General features: G+C 42.5%; 1 protein-coding gene across 1 annotated transcript in view; it reads right to left on the bottom strand.

Moving 5' to 3' along the window:
• DOCK8 (dedicator of cytokinesis 8) overlaps positions 1-22505 on the bottom strand; it is a 200293-nt gene that overhangs the window by 72387 nt on the left and 105401 nt on the right. Inside the window, exons 15-20 of the mRNA XM_069474160.1 lie at positions 7827-7944; positions 5845-5915; positions 4647-4785; positions 3927-4028; positions 1730-1825; positions 805-1039 (exon numbers count right to left, since the gene is read on the bottom strand). Of these exons, the coding sequence (XP_069330261.1) occupies positions 805-1039; positions 1730-1825; positions 3927-4028; positions 4647-4785; positions 5845-5915; positions 7827-7944 (761 nt within the window). The remainder of the gene's footprint in view (positions 1-804; positions 1040-1729; positions 1826-3926; positions 4029-4646; positions 4786-5844; positions 5916-7826; positions 7945-22505) is intronic.

The raw sequence follows: 22505 nt of genomic DNA, 5'->3' as shown, positions 1-22505 counted from the left end.
AAAGAAATTATATGGACAGCTAAAAATATATATAGAAAAAATTAGGCAGGCATGGTGGCACATGCCTGTAGTCCCAGCTACTCTGGAGGCTGAGGCAGGAGGATTGCTTGAGCCCAGGAGTTTGAGGTTGCTGTGAGCTAGGCTGATGCCATGGCACTCTAGCCCTGGCAACAGAGTGAGACTCTGCCTCAAAAAAAGAAAAGAAAAAAAAAAAAAAAAAAGAAAGAAAGAAAAAGAAAAAAAAAGAAAAAAAAAAAGAAAGGAAAATATTCTGGAATTAGTGGTGATAACTGCACAACCTTGTGAATATACTAAAAACCACTGAGCTGTAAACTTGGAAATAGTGAATTTATGGTATGGGCATTGTATTTCAATAAAAAAGGTGGTCACATTCCGTTTCAATTTAAAGAGTTCCTTCCTTCCATTTAATATGCATTGTCTTACTTCTTTAAAATGTTCTATTTCTTTGTTAGTCAAGAAAACAAAAATATTTAAAACTTAGAGGCAAAATAAAGCCATCAATTACCAGGAAGAGAATTTGAAAGACTGTCTATAATCATGCAACGAAGTTTATGAAAAAAAAAAAAAAAGCTATGATATTAAGAACCCTATTTTATTTGTTTCTTTTTCTTTCTAAACACCCAGAGAGTCTCGATAAAATAGCGCTGAACTTGGCCTCCCTTGAACTCACATCATCAGTGGAAAGGAAGATCACATTGTCCCCAGACTTCTGGAAGATGATGTTTCACTAAACAGGGCAGCGCCTGCCCACTCCTGCTTCGTCCCAGCCCCGAGGGCTTTTACCTGTCTGGCCGGCGATGACCATGGGCTGCACGGACAGCTGGAAGAGCTTGTCCAGCACCAGGTGCAGGAAGAGCACGAGCGGCTCCAGGCGGGAGGAGTTCAGGCAGATGATGCTGAGCTTCAGCTCGTGCTCCAGTGCAGTCTCACTGATCTTCTGGTCCAGCACGCGGATGGGGAAGGTCACCTGGCTCTCCAGGGAGTGGCAGAGGGTGAAGAACTTCTCCAGGTGATTGTCCTGGGAAGGCAGAAGGCAGATATCTCGGGGTCTTATCCCATCAGTGTTCACCAACGGATTCATAAACACAATCGAATAGCTCTTTATCGGTAGAACTTCTTATGCAGGGTTTCAGACCACAAGTTCTAAGACATGATGTTTCAGACCACGGTTATGAACTTCGTTGTAGAATACGGTGCACAAAATAGGACCCCTCAATAATTATTAACTAAAGAAAAAATAATTTAGGCTCTGGCACGTTCTGTAAGCAGAGGTCAGCATACCAGGTAAACACACTGTGGAGAAAGGGGTCTAAGCAGATGACAATAGCAGGGAAAGAGGGAGTATGGCATTTTTTTCAAAAGGCTGATGAATTGGCAGAATTACAGAGGGGAATGAGATAACAGCAGACAACCTTTCAGATCAAGTCTCCCCACAAAGTTTCTCAATCCACAGTGCAGCTACTAGGTTCTCTCCTTTAGGGGCTAAACAGTTTTGTAAGGTCTTTTTATTCAAATGAAAAATGAAACCTGAATAGGCTTGCAAGTCCCCACAAAGAACTAAGATTATTTTTTATTAATCCGTAGACAAAGATTTTCATTGATTTTTGTTTTGTTTTGGTGCCTGTCCTTAGAAGGTTTCTCTGCTGCATCTCTGCCTTCCCCATTAGCCATCTGGGTCTGATCTGAAGTTGGCCTTGACGTTCCTTACCTGGGTATGAACGGAAGACACAGCTTGCACTTCAATATTAAATACTCCCTTATGTCCTTCAGCCCATTTAATGGGAGGATTCTGTAAAGGGACTTTCTGTGTTAAAGAGAAAAAAAAAAAGATTAGTAATCCAATCCCCTTTTCTGATTACAAACAAATACTGCAAAGCAATTTGACTATAAATGTCAGGATTATACAAATACAAAACTCTCCAGAAAACTATTATAGCTGACCTTGGGGTCAGGAGCCCTGGGTTCAAGTTTTCAATTCTGCCCCAAACTAGTTATTTTTACTTTAACAAGACAATTAAAGTCTCTGGGCCTCAGTGTTCTCGTGCTACAAGGGGAGGGGTGAACTGAGTGGTGTGTCTCTAAGCTCCCACCCAGCATCTATGATCCTGGATTCCAAAAATTGAAATAAAGTAAGCTTCCAGCAATTTTCCTATTAATCAGGAATGTCAGGACAAAGTATTGAATGTCTTTACAAGACATAAAGTTTTAAAGCTTTGGGCACCCGAAATTACTTTCCCGCTTAAAAAAGTGTTTCCAAGTAGCAGGCCTGCTTGGCTCCTGCTTTAATTACTCATAGTGACTATTTCATATCATTTATATATCAATATGTATGTGTAGGCCTTAGAGACAGTTTCTTCCTTTCAATTCCCATTGGAATTGTATTCTCCTAGAGATGCCGTTCAGTGTTGAGTGGGGAGGGCCTAGCCTGGGTTTTATCTTTTTCATTTTCATGGAAGGAAGCATGCTTACTAGCAAGGGTGGATGTGTGCATGGGATGGAGACCTTCGGAGCTACCTAAAGCAGAGTCACAAACTGGGGCCCAAAGCTCGTCCCAGCCCGCAGGCAAGTCCTGTTTGGCCCACAGAGTGTTGGAAACTTTTTTGAATTAGTTGCCAACATTAGGAAGTTAGAAAATTTCATATAAAAGACTGCTTTTCTAACTTCATTTGAGAACTGGAAGATATGAAAACACTAGTGTTGTATCCCAGCATGGCACCAATTTGCACAGCCAAGGGGCAGCTGGAACTTTAGATGGGGCAATCTCCAGAGTGAACAAATGCCACCAGATCCAGGCATTCATCCATGTTACTCCTCCAATTCCTGTGGGCACATGAGTTTGCCATCTACGATCCAAAACTGCACTGTCCAGTAGAAATATAAAGTGAACCATATATGTACTATTTTATTTTTATTTCATTTCATTTCATTTTTTTGAGGCAGGGTCTCGCTCTGTTGCCTGGGCTACAGTGTAGTGGTACCATCATAGCTCAACCTCAAACTCCTGGGGCTCAAGCAATCCTTCTGCCTCAGCCTTCCCAGTAGCTGGGACTACAGGTGTGCACCACCATGCCTGGCTAATTTTTCTATTTTTTGCAGAGATGGGGTCTCACTGTGTTGCCCAGGCTGGTCTCTAACTCCTGGCCTCATGCGATCCTCCTGCCTTGGCCTCCCAAAGTGCTGAGATTGCAGGTGTGAGCCACTGTGAGTGCTTAACTTTTAAGATATGTACTACAATATTTATAAACAAAATGATATGATGTCTGGGATTTGCTTCAAAATAATACTTATTGATGTAAACCTATGCAAGGGACCGAGACACATGAGAGTGGTGCTGGTGTGGTCAGGATGGAGAGTCCTCTGGGGTCCCTTTAAATAGGTGCAATGCAGCAGAGTGGATGGGCAAGAGGGAGTGCAGGGAACAGGAAGGGGGAAAGGCTACTGGCACTGTGATCTTTAGAACAATAAAACTGTCCAGGTCGTATCTACCTGGGGGCTGTGACAATTGACCCAGAGAAGGAATGGATGGAATCTGGCCTGGGAATCTCTCATAAGGATCCTTGCTAGGAGTGGTTATTTATCATAAGTGGGCTCAGTTTGCCTCCTCTTCTGCAATTTATTTTTCTGAGAATCCCTTTGTGGTAGATAATGCAAGGCAACACTGCCTTGGATACAGGTTGCATCTACTAAATGTTCTGATTTGGTGACATCTAAATGAACGAGGTTTCACAGCCAGTTGTTAGCCCCTTCCCATCCTGTCAGAACAGTGTGCTCTCTCAGAACACCGTGTGCTCCAGAAAACACAATCAGCATTCTTGGTCACATCTAAGGAACGGGAAGTGTGTCTGGGAAGGTGGTCCAAGACCATGGCTGGACAGGAGACAGCTGGTGGCCGGCTGGCCGGTTACCTCGGCAGAATGCATGGAGTAGTTGGGTGGCAGTTTTTCTAAGGCAACCGGGAGACAGTAGGATCCAGTCTGAAGACGTTCATTTAAGAGAATTGGCAGCCACTGAAACAGATGATGTAAAGAATAAAGTGGTATTTATTACAGCATATAATTCTGGCAATTTATCTAGCTCACAATAATCAAATGCAACTAAACAATGATTAGATATTGACCCGGGCTCTTTTTGGCAGTAATTTCTGTCAAGTTCTTTGCATTTTAAATTCCCTGAGAGCTCCTGAGATGGTAATATCGATAATTTACTGTTTTCAGAGCCAAAGCAGTAGCATTTTTCTTTATAGCCAATGTTTGTGTGTGTCTGAACAACACCAATGTTTATTTTACCTTTTATATTTTTTAAAGAAATAACTTTTTTCCCCCTTGGGGGAAAAAGAGGTAGTTGTATATGTGAAGTACACGTACTAAATTTAGAAATAATGGACATCGCCATGCTTTTTTAAAAAATGAGTATTCTTTCAATATCTATCACCCGCTAGCTTTCCATTCCTCAGATTTGACATTTGCTAAGTCAAATCATTTCTGCTCTTTGCTGTGATCTGGTTTAGCATGTTTTGCTACTTCTGACAAGAAAAAAAGCAAGTGAATAGAATTTAGTTGTTTATCTCTGCAAGGACCTTGGATGCACCAACTGCAGTGTGAGTCGGCAAGTTAAAAACAACTCACTGAATATCCCAGGAGACTTTCTACGGAGGCTCCTTGCTTCTGCTGACAGCTGATATGATAGAAGGTGAACAGGAGGTGGTGATTTACTGTGAGCTTAGCAGGGAGCTTAATTTTCACTTCTTCATAAAAATCAGGAGACCTGTTTCAAAAGCACATTATGCACAAATAGCTTTTAGCAAGAATGATGACTTCTCTGACTCTAAATTGTAACATCACGGACCCTTTGCTCCCCTGAACCTGCCGGCTTGTTGTTATGCTTTTCATCTTACATTGTCCTGCTCCTAAGCTGCAAGTCCTTGAGGCCAAGCCTATGTTATTAGATGCCATTCGCTTACATAAAACCGCTCGCCAACTAAAGGCTTTGTCAGGAAAACAACTCCCCCCACGTGATGGAAAAACCCAACAACTTAATTTGAAAAGGGGATGAGGTTCTGAGTCCTGCTGTGACCTCCTTCGTCCAGCTCTACCCTGAGAACAGAGCTTGGCACAAGGCAGCCATCATCAAGGGACCAGAGAAACAAATGAACGATGCAGGAAGGAAATTTTACTGAACTATGGAGTCCTAGATACTTTACTGAGTAAAGTATCTTTACATTACCTCATCTGATCCTCATCCCAACCCTGGAATGTGGTCAAATGAAGCACTTAAATGGGCCTCGGTTATCAGGCCAGGATCAAACCCAATCCTATCTGACACTGCACGATGTCCCTCCCTTACCCGTGGAATGTGGATAACAGTTTAGACATTATGCTGTGACTCAATTTGCTGATACAGTAACGAGGGTTCCATGTTTCCTTTGGACAACTTAAAGTATGTATGGAGCAGGTGCTGAGTGGCACAGAAGACGGGGACACAAGGGAGGAGAATTGGAGTTTGTTTCTGGCAAGTACCTCAAAGCAAGTTAGGAAATTTATTTATTTAATGTTAGACAACCTCTCTGCTTCATACTAGGACAGAAGGCTCCAGAAGGGTCAAAACCATATTGGATTCTTGAAGATACATTGTTCTTCTCTCAGTTTTAGTCAATGGCAAAGTTGTACATCTCCAGCACAGAATCATGGAACTGGTATGAGTTTCCTTTGTCTCTTAGTCACTGAATTATCAAAACTTTTGGGAGGGATCACTCAGGGGACTCAGAAAAGCCAGGAGATAATAAAACAATCTTGGCATATGTTTAGGACTCTGAAACATACTTACTTATTATGGTATGTAATGGCCGTGTACACTTCCTGCAGAAATTCAGGCCCACTGGACTTTCCAAAGATGACCTGTTCACCAATACAGAAAGGATCAAATTACCACTGACATTTGGGTATAGAAAACTGATGGTTGTCAGGCCAATAGGATGTTCTGGTCTTGCAGAGCTGTATTTTGTACATTAAGAGTTCTGGGTTCTACAACTGGCCCGACCACACCAGTGCTGAAGAGCTGGCCATGGAAGGGAAACTGAGGTTCCAAGGGGCTTTATTAGTGACCAAGAGCCACAGGTTTGTGAGAGTGAAAACCAGTGCTCTCTCCACTCTGCCTTATCACCTAGAGGTCTACACAACAGGGCATCATCCTTTTGCCCCTGGTGAGAAAGCCCTGGTCCAGGAGCTTCTCTCTCCAAAGACATGGGCCTGGGCACTGGGGGTGCGGATCTTCACTGCCCTGTCCACATGTTTGTACTGTTTAGAAAAAGATACCTCCTAAGGCCTGAAGCAGCCTTTAGGATGCACATGACTGACAAGCAGACTCACCTTTGAGCAAAGAAAAAGCCTCCTCTAGATGCAGTATTCCCCATGCCAGGTCCCAGGGCTCGGTGGGGGGAGAATATCCTGGAATTTAGCCCCCACTTGCTCCTTGGCTGGGTATCTTAGCTACATACAGGATCTGCGGCAGCCCTGGTGGTAACCGCCAGGGGCCAGAGCAGAGAGGACTAGGAGGACCCCACCACCGTTGCAAGAGGACACCTTGCATTGGGAAGATAGGTGGGACATTGGGAGAAAGGTTTAAAAAAAAGTAGATATTTAAAGAATGGAAGCATTAGGGAAAAATTACTTTAGTAGAAAGGTATATTAATGGAATTCTGTGGCTTATGGAAAGTAGTAATAACTAACCACCATCTCACTTAATGGCAGATGGCCAAAAAGAATAAATTCTGGCATTTTGGGTTCCTGAAAGTGTAATCATGAGACCAGCACAAACTGGGCCTACTCTCTTGATAACAAAATGTCAAGTTACCTTGTAGGTATAACAGAGCCCCAAACTGCAAGTCATGTAGCCTTAGGTATACACGATAGAAAAAGCTTTGACCTCTAACACCACCTGGACCAAGAAGTCCTCCCTGTGGCACCACGAAGACTGAGACTTGACCAGAACCTGAATGCTAGAACTCTAGCAGAAACGAGGGATCTGCTGGCTTGGAAGGTCCAGGGCTAACATCTACCTCAACATACCTTACCGTAATGGTCCAATTTATAGCCCTCCAAGCAGACCCTGCCAAGCTAACATTCCTGAATCCTTTCCCTTGCCCTCTGAGCCCCACACCCCAAACCAGAGACAGATTTGAGTCTGTCTCCTGACTCCCTGCTGGCTGGCATCACAATAAAGCCCTTCTTTTCTCAAAAGCTGGTGCCGTAGTATTGGCTTCTGGGCATTAGACAGTGAGCCCGTTTGTTTGATAACAAGAGCACACTGGATTATATATTATTTGATTTCTTTTTTGCCTCAGGGTGAAAATCCATTCCTAAAAGGTGTTGAGCTGGTGTGTGATTATTATAATTAGGCAGTACTTCACATTTATTAGTAGACGTGGTCTGAAGCTTGGGTAAGGGTGTCCTGCAGTGTGTACACGGAAAATGTTCAGCAAACACAGCAGACACACTGGGCCATCTCTTTACTTTGTATGCTTTAAGAGTGGTGTGGTCCTCTCGATAATGTGGAAAGACAATGATTTTTTTCAGTCCTCTAAAAGGATCTGTATTTCAAAGTCTCTTTCTTAACTTATTCTAAAGACTTGAGACTGACCTTGTTTCCCCATCAGTTACCATGGGAACAAAAGCCCTTGGACCTGCTGAGTTGTGTTGGCCTGGAGTAGACATACTCTGTGCTTTGAGGAGTCCTGACTTTGGTCCACGTGAATTGACAGGGGAGTGCAGCCCACTCGGGCTTGGGGCAAACGTTTATTTCCCCCTTACCGGCATAGCATTGCTAGCATCTTCTCCACACATAAACTGAATCTTTATTGTAATGTTCCGAGCAGATGCTAGTTTGTTAGCAAAATTCAGCCTCTGTGGGTAGACGTAGAGAAGATTTCTGGAAAAGAAAAGATAAAGAATCAGTGAACAAGATCTAGAATTTATTTTAACCAGGTTCTTCAGTGAATGCTGAGGTCCATGCTCAGGGGGTGATTATTCTGAAGGAGTGTTTTCTTCCACAAGTGAATAACTGTTGGAGGAGTGAGTGAATTACGTTGATTCTTCCTCTTCAGCTGCAGTCATCTGAAAATAAACAACACTACTCTCTGTTTTGCTACACGTAAAGATAAGTCTGCCACAGCCTAGAAGGTCTTAATGTCTTAGAATGTGGAAATTTGCCTAGAGGTAATCGTATCTCTGATACACAGATAAGAAAGAAAAAAAGGTTCAGTTCATTTTAAACAAAATTCATGGCCACAGATGATGGCCTATGTCATTCCTCTTCTCTTTTCCTTTCTAATCTTTATGTAGTAGTTTCAACTGCTTACTGGCATTGCACTTTGGTTTAGCTTCTTTTCTTATCCAAGATGATAGTTCAGACCTCCAAGCTCAATTGCTGCGTAACAATAACAACAAGAACAAAATAAATATATCCATTCATTCAACAACTTTAGGATAGGTACTAGGTTAAGCATAATTTGCATACATTTTTCTTTCTATTTGCATTATTACCAGTAAATTCCACTAAAATGTAAGCTCCATGAGGACAGGGATTTTTACCAGATGTTTTTGATTCACTGATGTATGTTCAGCAGCTAGAATAGTCCCTGGGACATAGTAGGTGCTAAGTAAATCTGTTGAATTAAGGAATGAATGTGTATATATTTGATGAAGTGTATTCCTGACTTGAAGAAACAATAATAATGATACTAACACTTATATAGGACTTACCCTGAGTCAAGCCAATGTTCCAAATACTTCATATTAGCTTGTTTAATTTTCATAATTTTCCCATACATAGGTACTATTATTATTGTCATCATCCCCATGTCACAAAAGAGGAAAAAAATGAGATATAAAGTTGCTACATAATGTGCCCCAAATCATAATGCCAGAGTTGGAAACTGAACCCAGGCGGTCTAGTGCTAGAGTCATGCTCTTATCCACTGTGTGTATTCCCACTAAAATGATAAGGATGCCTTTTCATACTGTGTTATCTTGACATCTCTTAGGGACAAGTTTGCCTTAATTTTCTGGGTCTCATCAACAGTTGAGTGTCAACCATATATTAAATGCTGGTTCAATTAGTTGGCGTCATTTGCCCCAAGGGCTTCCAAATGACAAAATGACCTTTGTGTGAACTGGATACCAGAACAGTGACCAAGAGGGAAGTCCAGGTTACCAAATTATCCTTCAGTGAATGTAGGTTCGTGTAATACTTTACAAGGATTTGCATGTTTATTGACATCAGGGTTTCTCAACCTGGCCACAATTGACATTTTGGGCTTGACAATTCTTTGTTGTGGGGGACCATCCAGTGTATTGCAGGATGTTCAGCAGTATCTCTGGCCTCTACCCACTAGATGCTAGTAGTATCTCTCCCCCACTCAGTTGTGACACTCAAAAATGGCTTCAGACATTGTCAAATATCCCCTGGGGGGCAAAATCACCCCCATTTAGAACCACTGATCTATGCACATGAATTTGTGTAGTACAGATCTATACAAATACACCAGGCAGATTTCTCATCTTTAGATATAGATGTAGTCACATAAAGTAATCAATGCCACCCTGTTGGGTCCATATTTAAACGAAAATTATATTCCATTGGAAAAGAGTGAGGTCAATAGTCAAGTATGAGGTAGAAGATGAAAATTTAAATCTATTTAGCAGGTGAAGTCTGGGGTAGTAAGGAACTAGAAAACTGAAAGAGAAGGACTAGGTTGACACGGACGCTATTCTCTCAACTCCAACCTCTTGGTTGTGATAACCAGATTGATCCTGCATGTGTGTGTGTGAAAATGGGCTTTTTGAACCAATGTTTGCATAAATCCAAGGATTTGCCCACCACTCTGCCTTGCTACTACAGTATCAGCAACGACAACACTAATCACCATGACTCTGGACAAGACCAAGTGAATGGGCTGAGTGGACCTGCTCCTGATGGGCCATCAGACTGCCCCAGGTGAATCCTTTAGGGCCAGATGTACACACAAAGAGGGAGGCATGTCACAAAGCTGACATGCAAGAGAGGACCATTCGGAGTATCCCCTGTGAACCACGAGGGGGTGGTTTGTGCTCAGAATCCCTGTACTAGTCTGGTAAGAGGATGTGAAAAGATTTTCCTGATCATTTCGAAGTGGGTGCAATTCTCAGAGCTAAGCATATACTAGATTAGAAGGGCTAGTGTTGGAAACCAGGTCTGTTTCTAAAAGTCACATTCCATAGTCTAACTTCACTTTCAGAGTGAGTTTGAAATTTTTATTGTGTAGTATATTTCATTGGAAATTTATCATTGCTAAAAGCAAAGATCCTTATTTCATTGAGTGTCATAAAACCTCTTACACCAGGTATTGAGTCAAGGCCGATTCCATCAGCCTGATGGTGACTGAATGTCGCACCCCAAACCCACATTCCCCAGACCCCCGTGTTCTGCAGAGGGTTAACAAGTGTCTGGGGAAGAGCTGGTGGCGGGGGGGCGGGCCGGGGATCAAACACAGCTGGGAAAGACCAGGGCAATCCAAGGTGAACAGGTGAATGCACACTGGGGAAGACTGCTTATTTCCCCAAATGTTTTGACCTCAGAACTCATTTTATTTATCCTTTCATGGTATATTTCAAAAATTTAAAATTCTGTGAAATCAGTTGGGAAAACATTGAAATAAACTTATCTAGTTATAGAAGAATATCCTACATCAAGGAAGGAAAAGTTAGAGCACAAAGATTCTCTACTCAAATACCTTGCATGATATCCAGGTATCCAAGAAGAAAAACAATACTTGGGACTATCAAGATCACACAGGAGCTGTTACTTTGCATGTGCAAATTCAAAGACCCCGGAGACAAACCAATAATATTCTTACATTTCACTCTACTCCCCCCTCTTTATATTGCATGGTTCACTGGAGACAGGAAGAGGCTGACAGTGCCGGGAATAGATTTGTTATGTTCCTGGCACTATGTCCCGTGACCCTTCCAGGCTGCCCTGACTTTTGCAGAGTAGTATCATTATAGCAGCCTGGTAGCACACACTATGACCCTTGATTTTTGCTTCCAGCTCTTTCTAGCCACCATCCTGTCCTCTTGTTAGCCTCTTATCAGAGTGACAATTGGTTGCAAACGGTCAGCTGCATTGACCACTTCTTACATTCAAATGGACAAGAAGATAAATGCAAGGCAACAATTTCATCAAAAAGAAGTAACTTTAATTTAGATGATGGGCCGAATACTTAATGAGCTTCAAATATCAGTGAAGTGGAGACGGCCTACCCAGAAAAGGGGATGTCAGGCCATGACACGATAAAGGGATTTGCATGGAATTCTGGGGTGCTCGAGGCCCAACTTTTAAAGATGAGAGAGCCCATGAGGTAGCCACAGAGCAGGTGGAGGATCCAGGGCAGAGCCGTTCCTACTCTGCCACACGGCGATCTCAGCACCGCCCAATCTTGCTCCGTCTAAATCAAGGCAGCCCAACCCTGATGTAGGTAGATACAGCTGAGACATACATGCCAACACGAGTGGGTGTGGGTGTAGTAATGGATGACGGAAGACAGTTTACAATGGGGGTGGGTGGGTGTGCAGGGTACAGACCCCTCTCTGCTCACTGCTCACTCTTGTTCATCTCCACGGCAACCAGTCAGATAAGCAGAGCAGTAGTGCTGGGAGTGGTTAAAAGTGTTGGCTCCGGGGCCAACGGGCTGGGATTTGAATCCAGCTGTTGCCTCTTTTAGCCGTATGGCTTTGAGCAAGTTGCTTAGCCTTTCCAAAGCCCCAGTGGGGCTAAGAACTGCACTGACGTCATAGGACTGGGTGAGACTAAATGAGCAACAACTTAATAAATGACAGCGATTATCATGACTATTTTCTCCGCACAGCTAATAAGTCAGATACACACTCCAACCCACACCGCCGTGTCTCCACTCCAAACCACCCCCACGTCTCACCTGGACCACTGCACTGCTTTCTCAGTTGAATTTGACCTCTACACTTGCCCTTTACAATCTTCCTTATATATTGGTCAGAAGGCTCTTTTGAAAACATAAAATAAGTTATGTCAGGCCTCTACAAGCGACTCCCAAACTTTTTATCACGGGTCCTACATGATCTGGCCCTTGGCAAAGTCTCTGACCTTACCTCTCATCACCCTCCCACATTGGCCTTTTGTCAAAACCTAGAACATTCCAACTTATTCCTTCCTCAGGGCTTTTGCACCTGGTTCCCCAGAGTGCTCCCCGGTTCTCCAAATGACTGGTTCTTTCTCACGTCTTGGGTTTCAGCTCACATGTCCTATCCTCGGAGGTCTTTCCTACCACTCTATTCAATTGGTATCCTCCACTCTCACAGGCACACTCTCTTTTATAATCATATGATTATCATATATTCAGATGATTATAAAAGTAATGTGTACCCATTTTTTTCAATCTTAAATAATTGAAAAGTGCAGAAAAGTATACAGAAAAAAATAGCAACCACCCAATATACCACTGCACTGAGAAAAATCACTGCTAAGACTTTAGCATATTTCCAATTTAGACTTCTCCCCCATACATTAAGCATTCTTATCGTATTGTATATACAAAGATTTATCTTTTTCTGTGTCACTTAATGTTGTTCAATTATGACCATTTCCCCAATGTGACTAAATATTCTCAATAAACATCATTTTAATGGCTGCATGATATTCCATATGCTGTATTGTAATGTGTAATTATGCATGTGCTGTAATTCACACTGGTCTCCAAAAATAAGCATTTAGCTCATTTCCTTGTTTTCAATGATAAAGCTGTGATGAACACTTTCTCTATCTTGCCCCTCTGCAAGTGCAGCATACTTCTGGAAGAATCCCTTTAAATTCTCTATTGCTCAGTTTTTTCACCTGTGAATTAACTGAAAATACGCCAATCTTTCTTTAATTCTGTGATCGAAGGAAGAATGAGCCAGAGTTTGTAAAATATGCTTTGGAGTAGCTGGATGAAAGGGGCTGTGTAAATCGTAGTAGTACCCCTGCCAGTCACCACACTTGTCTCTTACGCTCTGACGCAGGGACACTGCCACCCTGTCCCACACACCTGCAACACTGGCCAACAATTTTGCACGTTGCTTCCGAAGGTGATGCTTCTCTCCTGTGTTCAAATACCACCACCACAGGTATTCAGCGTCCTGCCCCACACCGCATGCACTTTCCAAAGAGCACACCTCTGGAAGGAAACTTCGAGAAAATTTAGTCTAACACCTCTTTTTTGCAGGCCAGGTAACTGACTCCCAGGAAGGTTAAATGAGTTTGCCTAAATTTTTTTTAAGAAGATGCATTTGCCAAGGATCATCATATTTCTTATCTGCAAGGACAGTAAGTGATATGTTTTGTTAAACTGGCATCTTTTAAAGAAATGAATGTAAAGAGGATAATAACGTTTTCTCTTGGGAAGGAAGATCTGCCTGCATGGTCAGTAGTCCAGGGTCTAAACCTGATAAACAGACTCACACGTTTCATACACGATACGTTATGGGTCTCACAGTAGCCAGAGAAAAGGCTAAGCATTATGAGAAGATACCCCAAGATCTTAGTGGGAATCACTTGTTAAGGCAGAGTTCTTTTGAAAGCTTCCTTAGTAACTACAGGTCCAGGGTATGTGCCAGGCATTGGGTATCATCTCATCTTTCCCCAGAGGTGGACAAAAATGGCTTTCTTCAGTCATATGCATCACAACGTAGAGAACAGGACATTTGGTCTGCAGCAGCAATTTTCTTTCCAGAGCCCCTTCAGATGGCTTTTCTTGATTGCAAACTGTTTTGGAAACTCCAAATTCTTTCCACTGATTCAGCAACAAGTCCTCAACTTATTTTTAAACTGCTATAATTGAGCAGCTCTAGGGGTTGACTTGTGGAATTTGGTCATTTTTAGATCAATTTGTAGACCAAACACTCTCTGTTCTTACCATCTCGGGACCATTTTCTATATCCATTGCTGAGAACAGCTTAACCAAGGGACCTTGAAATCGTTCAAAGCCACACTGCAAGAAACAGCACTGTGGCTTCTCCTAACTTTAGCCTATTCTTTATCCAGTGCAAGGAAACAAAGAGAAAAACCTGCCCCTGTTACTTATTCCCAAGATGACATCAATGTGCTCTCCCAAGGGCTCCCACAGCTTGGAGCCGGGCTCAAGGAACAAGTGAGCTACAGCAAGAAGCATATTGGCCACCTGTTTAAGCAACTGGACACTTTGAACACCTTTTTTTTTCTTTTTGGAGACAGGGTCTCGCTCTTGTCACCTGGGGTAGAGTGCAGTGGCAAAATCATAGCTCACTGCAGCCTCAAACTCCTGGGCTCATGTGATCCTCCTGCCTCAGCCTCCCAAGAAGCTGGGACTACAGGCATGCGCCACCATGCCCAGGTAATTTTTTCTATTCTTGGTAGTGACAGGAATCTTGCTTTTACTCAGGCTGGTCTCAAACTCCTGACTTCAAGTGATCCTCCTGCCTTGGCCTCCCAGAATGCTGGGATTACAAGCGTGAGCTACTGCACCTGGCCTGAACACCACCTTAGCTGAGCTTTTAACACAAGTCAGCCAGCAGGAAAGGCGAGAGGGCTTTGAGAGAGGAGCTGAGCAGCTGGACCAGAGGAATGAAGGCCACTGTGGCTGGTTGCCAAGCTCCTGCATGAGCTGGTTGCAGGGATGATGAACAGGGAGAAATGTGATGAGATGTTGAAGTTACCAGAGCAGAAGTCCGAGGATGCTTTGCTCTTCAAGGCAGGTGGGCTCTCTGTGACAAAGGTGATGGATGACATCATGGTGAGTAGATCATTATTGATCATTTGAGTTCGTCATTATTTTAATGGATTGGAAAATAGGCCACAGGAGGTAGGATTTATGAAGTTGGGGATTTTCTCCTGTGAAAAAGCCTGGTTAAGGAAAGTGGAGGTACAAATTAACCCTTCATGATGCAAACACTTATGCATCTTCCACCCTGGAAATGATAGCCTAAACCCTGTTTGGAATTAAAAAAAAATTTGTGTCACTCACTCCCAAACCTGCCAAGGAGCACGTGGAGGACCAATCAGACATGTCATACGAATCCTCGCTTTCTGTACTCTGAGAATATTTTACTTACGGGCCCTTGAAAATCCCAAAGAGAGTCAAAGGACTAACAGTAGATGTTCAAGGTCAAACAATGACCTTGATGCTTCTTTTCTTGTGTATATCTTGGAAATTGGAACTGAAGTGAATTAAATGCCTTATACTCAGTGTATCATGTTCAGTGAAAATTCAGAAAATAAAATTTTATCTCTGACAGGGCTGTAAATATGCAAAAATTGAATATGTATGAAAGGTAAGGGCTTGAAAATGCTGTAGGGAAGTGAAAAAAGATTTGACTTTGAAATGGAATTGGTGTCAATTTTGGTTTTCTCTCTGTTATTTTAATATAGAGCCTTGACAAAGTAATAATATCAAATATGTATTTTTTCAAAGTGAAGGAGAAAAAAAATTCCTGATTGTATGGCCTGGGTTATCTTTACTGTCTTTTGAATCTCAGTAATTTAAGCTGCTTTTATACCAGGGGAGACAGGTTTGTGCAGAGGCCTGTGATTAGTGTGGCCCTTACCAAGTGAGATAATGGGTGGAAATGTCATTTTAAAAACTGCAAAAAGCTCTACAAATATAAGGTGAACAAGTCAATTTCCTTACCTGTAATACAAGGGTTGGGCAAATGCAATGATCCCTAAGAACTGCTTTGCAAACTGCAAACTATCATACAAATTAAGATGATCTTCTTTCCAGGATTGTGTGAAACAGCTGGGTGACTTTTAAAATGCAACTTTAATCACCGCAGGATTTTAATGTTACTTGGGGAATCGATCAATCTCTCTGGGATTCTCTCTCCATCTTTCAATATCTCCCCTTCTCTGTCTCTGTCTTTAATTTGTGGATCTCCCTCTGCCTCTCAGTCTCTCCCAGTCTCTGTGTCTCTGAGGTGGGAAAAGAGCTGATTTTAATTTATCATTCACATTTCACCGCCAGGAAAGCCTATTTGAAATGTAATAATAAGAATAGCTAACATGATTTCATTCTTACTATGTTCAGGCACTGTTCTAAGCTCCTATGGCAGATACTACTATTAGTCTCATTCAGCAGGTGATAGAACTGAGTCACAGAGAGGATGCGTAACTTGCACCAGGGAACAGCGCTAGCAAATGGCACAGTGCACTTCCAATCTAGGTGCTCTGAAGCTAGACCCAGTGCCTGTACCCACTGCTACATCTAAGAACAACAGTAAACAGTCTCTCTGGTCAACAATCAAATGCACCAGAACTTTATTATGTAATGTGGTCTTACAATTTTTACAAGAGCTAAAGAATGTTTCCCTAAATAAACTTAAGATTTTTTAAAAGGTTTGAAATAGCGTTGCTAAGATGAGGGTGCTGACCCCAATGTTAGGGGACAAGCTGCGGCCTGCGAGGACACCCTCAGTACCCCTTTCTAAACTTGTACCATTTCCCAGGGCAGGCAGCCTTCTGGGACTCTGATGGGTGCCCTGGAAGAGGTTTTACCCTCTGTTTTTTCTTGTTCTGATTTCTGAAGGTAGAGTTTTGTTTCATTTTGTTTTACAGAAATGGGGTCTCTGTCACCCCGGCTGGAGTGCAGTGGCGTGATCATAGCTCACTGCAGCCTTGAAGTTCTGGGCTCAAGCGATCGTCCTGCCTCAGCCTCCCAAGTAGCTGGGACTACAGGCATATGTCACTACACCTTGCTAATTAAAAATTTTTTTTGTAGTGATGGGGTCCTGCTATGTTGCCCAGGCTGGTCTCGAACTCCTAGCCTCAAGTGATCCTCTCACCTTGGCCTCCCAAAGTGCCGGATTATAGGTGTGAGCCATTGCACCTGGCCTAAATAGAGGTTTTGATGTTTTAAATACATCAAGAGGAAATTAAAGTTAGAAATCTCAAGGCTCAATATTTTCTATGTTCTGGAATTATCTGGAAAACCTGCAAACCTAATGGGGTTGTATTTTTTAAGTGGGAGCATGCTTTGTAAATAAGCGCTTCCAAGCCAGCTAAAACTTTGCTACTCAAAGGGTGGTCCAGGGAGAAGCAGCATCAGAACCAGCAAAGCATCACCTGGGAGCCAGTCAGAAATGCACCACAGATCTGCTCACTCAGACCCTGCAAGTTAACAACAGGCCAGGTGATTCAAATGTACCTTCAAGTTTGAGACACACTGATCCAAGAGAACTGGTTTGTTTTTAATTTGGCAGACATATGAATCTTATAGTTGAGGTCCCCAACCCCTAGGTCCATGGCCTGTTAGGAACAGGGCTGCACAGCAGGAGGTGAGCAGGGGGCAAGCAAGCAAAGCTTCATCTGTATTTACAGCTCACCCCATCGCTTGCATCACCACCTGAGCTTCCCTGCTCACCCCACCCCCGTGGAAAAACTGTCTTCCATGAAACTGGTCCCTGGTCCCAAAAAGGTTGGGGACTGCTGTTCCAATGTGATTCCCCTTTTTGCTTGGCTGCTAGGAAGCTCAAAGTCAAATTTGTGGGTGACTTTTAAGGAGCTATCAAAGACCTTAAGATATATTCTATGTACATATTAACCTTACCTAAGTTCAGACTGATTTCCCTCTCCATATTTTCCTTTCACCCAGAAATTTTATGCCTTGTTATGTAATCTCTATAATCTGCTTCAGATACTTTTTAGAATGAGAAGGTTCAAATAAACGCATAAAAATAAAACACTTGCCATGTCCTGTCTTGTCATTCTGTGGCCATGGTCTCATGCCATTATTTCTGTTTATTCCTGTTTTCAATGTTTTAGGTTAGGTCAAACCACAAACTCAACAAAGAAATCAGTGAAAAATGGAAATGGAGAGAAAACCCCTGATGTGTAGGGTGCAGAGCACGTTCTATCTTCAGAAATCAGAGCAGGAACAAAGTAGGGTAAAACCGGTTCCAGGGCACCCGTCGGAGTCCCACGAGGCCGCCTGCCCTGGGAAAGGGCACAAGACTAGAAAGAGGCACTGAGGGGTGTGCTCGCAAGCAGCAGCTTGCCCTTTAGTAACCTCTGTGCTCCTGGGCTAGGCTGCGACGCCCTGCATAAATGCAGGCACCGTATTCTGAACAGCGGGGACCTCTACTCCCCCCACAAAAAGCAAATGCAGTTAAGAAGCCAGAGACAAAATGTTACCAAATTGTTTAGAAACACTATAATAAATGACCCAAAACTCTCTCTCGACAATCTTGCTGTTAAAAATGCACTCAAAGTTAGAAATCAAATGAGAGAAAAAAACAAAACAACAGCTAGTCCCAGTATCTCTTATCATACCACTTTTAAAGATTTCTTTTGGGGGTAAAAATCCATGCTTTCTCAATTGATAAACTGCAATTTGAACATCAGCCATGGCAACTTTATATAGAACAATTATTATTACTACTAACAGTCTTTGAACATGAATGAAGTAATACTCACAGCTGCTACGACATTTGCAGAGTCCCTTTTCTATTACGACAATCCTCGCTGCCCCTACCCGTTTTTATAAGATAGGTAAAAGTCCCTTTTAAGTGAGAGATTGGAAAAGCAGCATTCCTTCTGTTAAACAAAACAGAACCTCAAGAATGCTACCTTTTAGAAAAGGTGAAAGGAGCTGTCCTTAAAATCCACTTACTTGTTTTAAGTCCAAATAGTTTTCAATAGCAAAAGACCCAAAAGGAAAGCGGGGATGTTTACGGTCTTAGGTCTTACCCAGATCAGATTCCCATAGAAAAGAATCACAAATATCCAGGTATTTGAAACCTGTACGGGAAACCTGATTGCTTTAAAGATAAATAAAATCTCTCTCCAATCCTGATTGAAAATATTTTTTTAAAGCATACTTTATTAAATTGACTGAAATATTTCCAATTAAGATATCTGTTACCAAATTTCCTTTTGAAACACTACTTAGATTTAATGTATTAAGAGGTTTAAATATCATTCGCTCTCACCTTAGTATGAATTAGTGATTCATCCTTCCTCCTTACAAGGAGATTGGGTTTATGGACTGAAGGTGTGAGAGGAGAAAGGAGACAAAAAGGAGGATGGGTAATTACTGACCAGGAGGCACCGCTTTGCGGAAGATCCAGATGCTTAGAGGAAGTGAGGGGAGGTGGGAAGACAGTCAAGCCCAAATTTTTTATTTTACAATTTTTTTTCTTAAACTCCGAGACTGACAAAACAGTTAAAAGATTCACTGGATAAATGTATCTCTCCCAATTCCCATCTACTCCCCGGGGAACGTGTGATGTGATTTAAGGGTCTAAGTGATTGTGATAGTTTTTGTCTTTGTGATTTCCAAATAAAGATGGCTCAGAAATTTGTTAAATAGTTCGAGCCCCCAGTTGGTTTATTAGAATCCTATTTTCGGTGTTTTTTTTGTTTGTTTTTTTGTATGCCTTGAAAATATTTACTAAGAATGTCTTTTATTCCAAATGGGGAAGGATCGGAACTACTTGAGCAACTACATTTTAGACAGCCTGCAAACCTTGCCCTTCCATAGCTACGGCGTCCATTTCGCTCACAGTACTTTCTGCAGACTCGACATATGCATGTCAATCTGCAGACACCGGGGAGGTGAGCGTGTGCTGGGGTGCCAGGGAGAAGCAGGGCGTGCGAGGGGCTGGGGTGCTGTGCAAGAGGAGAAATGAGCTCATTCCTTAATGTGTACAGCTTAGGGTTTCTCCCCACTTCTTTGAATATAAGCAAATGTGGGGGAGCTGCTTTAACCCACGTGAAAACAACCTTCCCCCTTTGCAGGCTTACTCATTTGGAGTGTGGTTTAGTGAAGGGTAGGAGTTTGAGGATCTTTTCATCTTTGGGGATCTGCCAAGAAGTGGTTATTTTTCTTTTAGTGGGGAGGAATGCACTGCAGATGTCCTAGAAATATACCAGGCTGATGGGAACACTCCCTGAAGAGCCTCGTCCTCGATGTCCACAGAATGAATCCTCCTTCTCTCGCTCACCCTCCACTCTCCCGAAACTCCTTCCAATCCACACAACTGCAGTCTCCACCTTTTTATAGCTTGGTTAAGAACGGTGCTAGCCAATTCACAATCGCAAAGATGTGGAATCAACCCAAGTGCCCATCAATACATGAGTGGATTAATAAAATGTGGCATATGTATACCATGGAGCACTACTCAGCCATAAAACAATGGGGAACTTTTGTAACAACCTGGATGGAACTGGAGACCATTCTTCTAAGTGAAGTATCACAAGAATGGAAGAAGAAAAACCACACGTACTCACTATGAAACTGGAACTAATCGATCAACACTTACATGCACATCTGGTAGTAAAACTCAATGGAAGTCAAGCAGGTGTAAGGTCGGAGGAGGGGATGGCAAATTCACACCTAACGTGCACAATGCACACTATATGGTGACAGACACACTTGTAACTTTGACTCAAACTGTACAAAAGCAATTCATGTAACCAAAACGTTTATATCCCTGTAATATTCTGAAATTAAAAAAAAAAGAGATTTAATTGTAAAAAAAAGAAAAAGAAAAAAAAGAACAGTGCTAGCCACTGCTAAGATAACGCCCAATGACCCCTGCCTCCCGGTATTCCTGCCCTGTGTAGTCCCTCCCTGGAGGGTGGCTAGAGCTAGTGACTGGCTTCTCACGAACGGAATATGACCAAAGTGATGGGATGCCACTTGTGAGATTAGGGTACAAAAAGACCCTGGCTTCTCTCTTGCTTGCTCTCTCTTGCCGTCCTGTTTGCATGTTCTGATGACACCAACTGCCACGTTGTGAGCTGCCCTGTGAAGAGACCAGCGTGGCGGGGACTCACAGAGGCCCCGGCCAACAACTAGTGACGAACTGAGGCCCTCAACTCAACCACCCAAGGGTGACTGAACCCTGCCAACAGCCACAGGGGTGCACTTGGAAGTGGATCCTCCCCCAGTGACCCCTGAGGTGACCACAGTGTGGCTGCCATCCTGACTGTGCCTTTTGAGGACTCTGAATCCGAGCTCCCGGTTGAGCTGCACCTGGATGACCCACACAAACTGCCAGACAGTAACTGCTGTTTTAAGTTGCAAAGTTTTTGTCATGCAGCAGTAGATAACTAATACAAGTACGGAATTTTTTTAAAGTATATGTCCAGTATTCCCTAATATTTAAAAATGTGTTTACTTTTAAAAAATGGCATTGCCTTGTAAAATTTCTGCCTCAACTGGATCTCCTGGTCTAAGGAACACAGTCTAATGACTATCTGTAGGAAAACATTCTTCAGCACAAAGTAGCCTCTTAAGAGTCAATCCAACCTCCAAAGAAGTATAAGAACTTGAGAATTTCTAAAAATATGAATAATTCTTCTTTGGTTCTAGTTTTGATTCTATTAGCTGAATTAATTAATGTCTCCTAAAGAGGTGTGATGGGTCACATAAAAGATAAAATGTCAAGAAGTACCTACCACAAACATCCTTCCTTCTCCCCTAAAACAACAAATTTTTAATGAAAGCGTCCTGCAGATAAAAACAAAATAAACATTTCAATAATATTTGGCTTTTTTCAAGACCTAAAATTGAAGTTTAAAGACTTGCTTGGATGCCAAATCTGGATTGTGCTGCATTTTTGTATAAGGCCCCCAGACAGAATTGTCAGACACAGAACTACCATGAAACAACCTGCGTGTTCCTTTTTTTTTTTTTGAGACACGGTCTCACTCTGTTGCCCAGGCTAGAGTGCAGTGGTGTGATTATAGCTCACTGCAACCTCATAGTCCTGGGCTCAAGCAATCCTCCTGCCTTAGCCTCCCGAGTAGCTGGGGCTACAGGTGCACAGCACCACACCTGGCTAATTTTTCTATTTTTAGTAGAGATGGGGTCTAGCTCTGGCTCAGGCTGGTCTTGAACTCGTGACCTCAACTGATCCTCCTGTCTCAGCTTCCCAGAGTGCTAGGATTACAGGTGTGAGACACCGTACCCAGCCTGCATGTTCCTTTAACAGACAGAGGGAGCACATTTTTTCCAGGCTTTGCAAATAGTTTCCTAAAACAAATCTGCCAGCTGACAAAAACACATACACATACCAGAAAATTTCCAGTTTCTGCTGTTGCTAAAGCAGACTTTTTTTCTCTTTTGGTTTGGGGCAAGCTCTTTAATAACCTCCTATCCATTTAAAGAAACAGCCAATGAATAAATCAATACTATTCATTAAAATGCTTGTTTTATCATTCCTGATGGTTTTAACATTGCTAGATGCCTTGGTTTGGGTTGGAGAAGAAGCTGTTGGAATTGGGAGAAGCAGCAGTCTACTAAGAAGTAAATTGTCCAGTTGCCCCCAGCTATCTCTATAAACAGATACCTGCTTCAAGCATGTGGTGAGACAATGCTTGTCTGGGTTTTAGAGGTAGAATGTTCAAAGGTCTCAAGGCGTCTGCATGACAAAGTTGCATCGTGTGTCGTTTGGTAGATCAGT

Source organism: Eulemur rufifrons, chromosome 7 (assembly GCF_041146395.1).
Source record: "Eulemur rufifrons isolate Redbay chromosome 7, OSU_ERuf_1, whole genome shotgun sequence".
NCBI lineage: Eukaryota > Metazoa > Chordata > Mammalia > Primates > Lemuridae > Eulemur > Eulemur rufifrons.
This window is presented reverse-complemented; position numbering and strand designations above follow the sequence as displayed.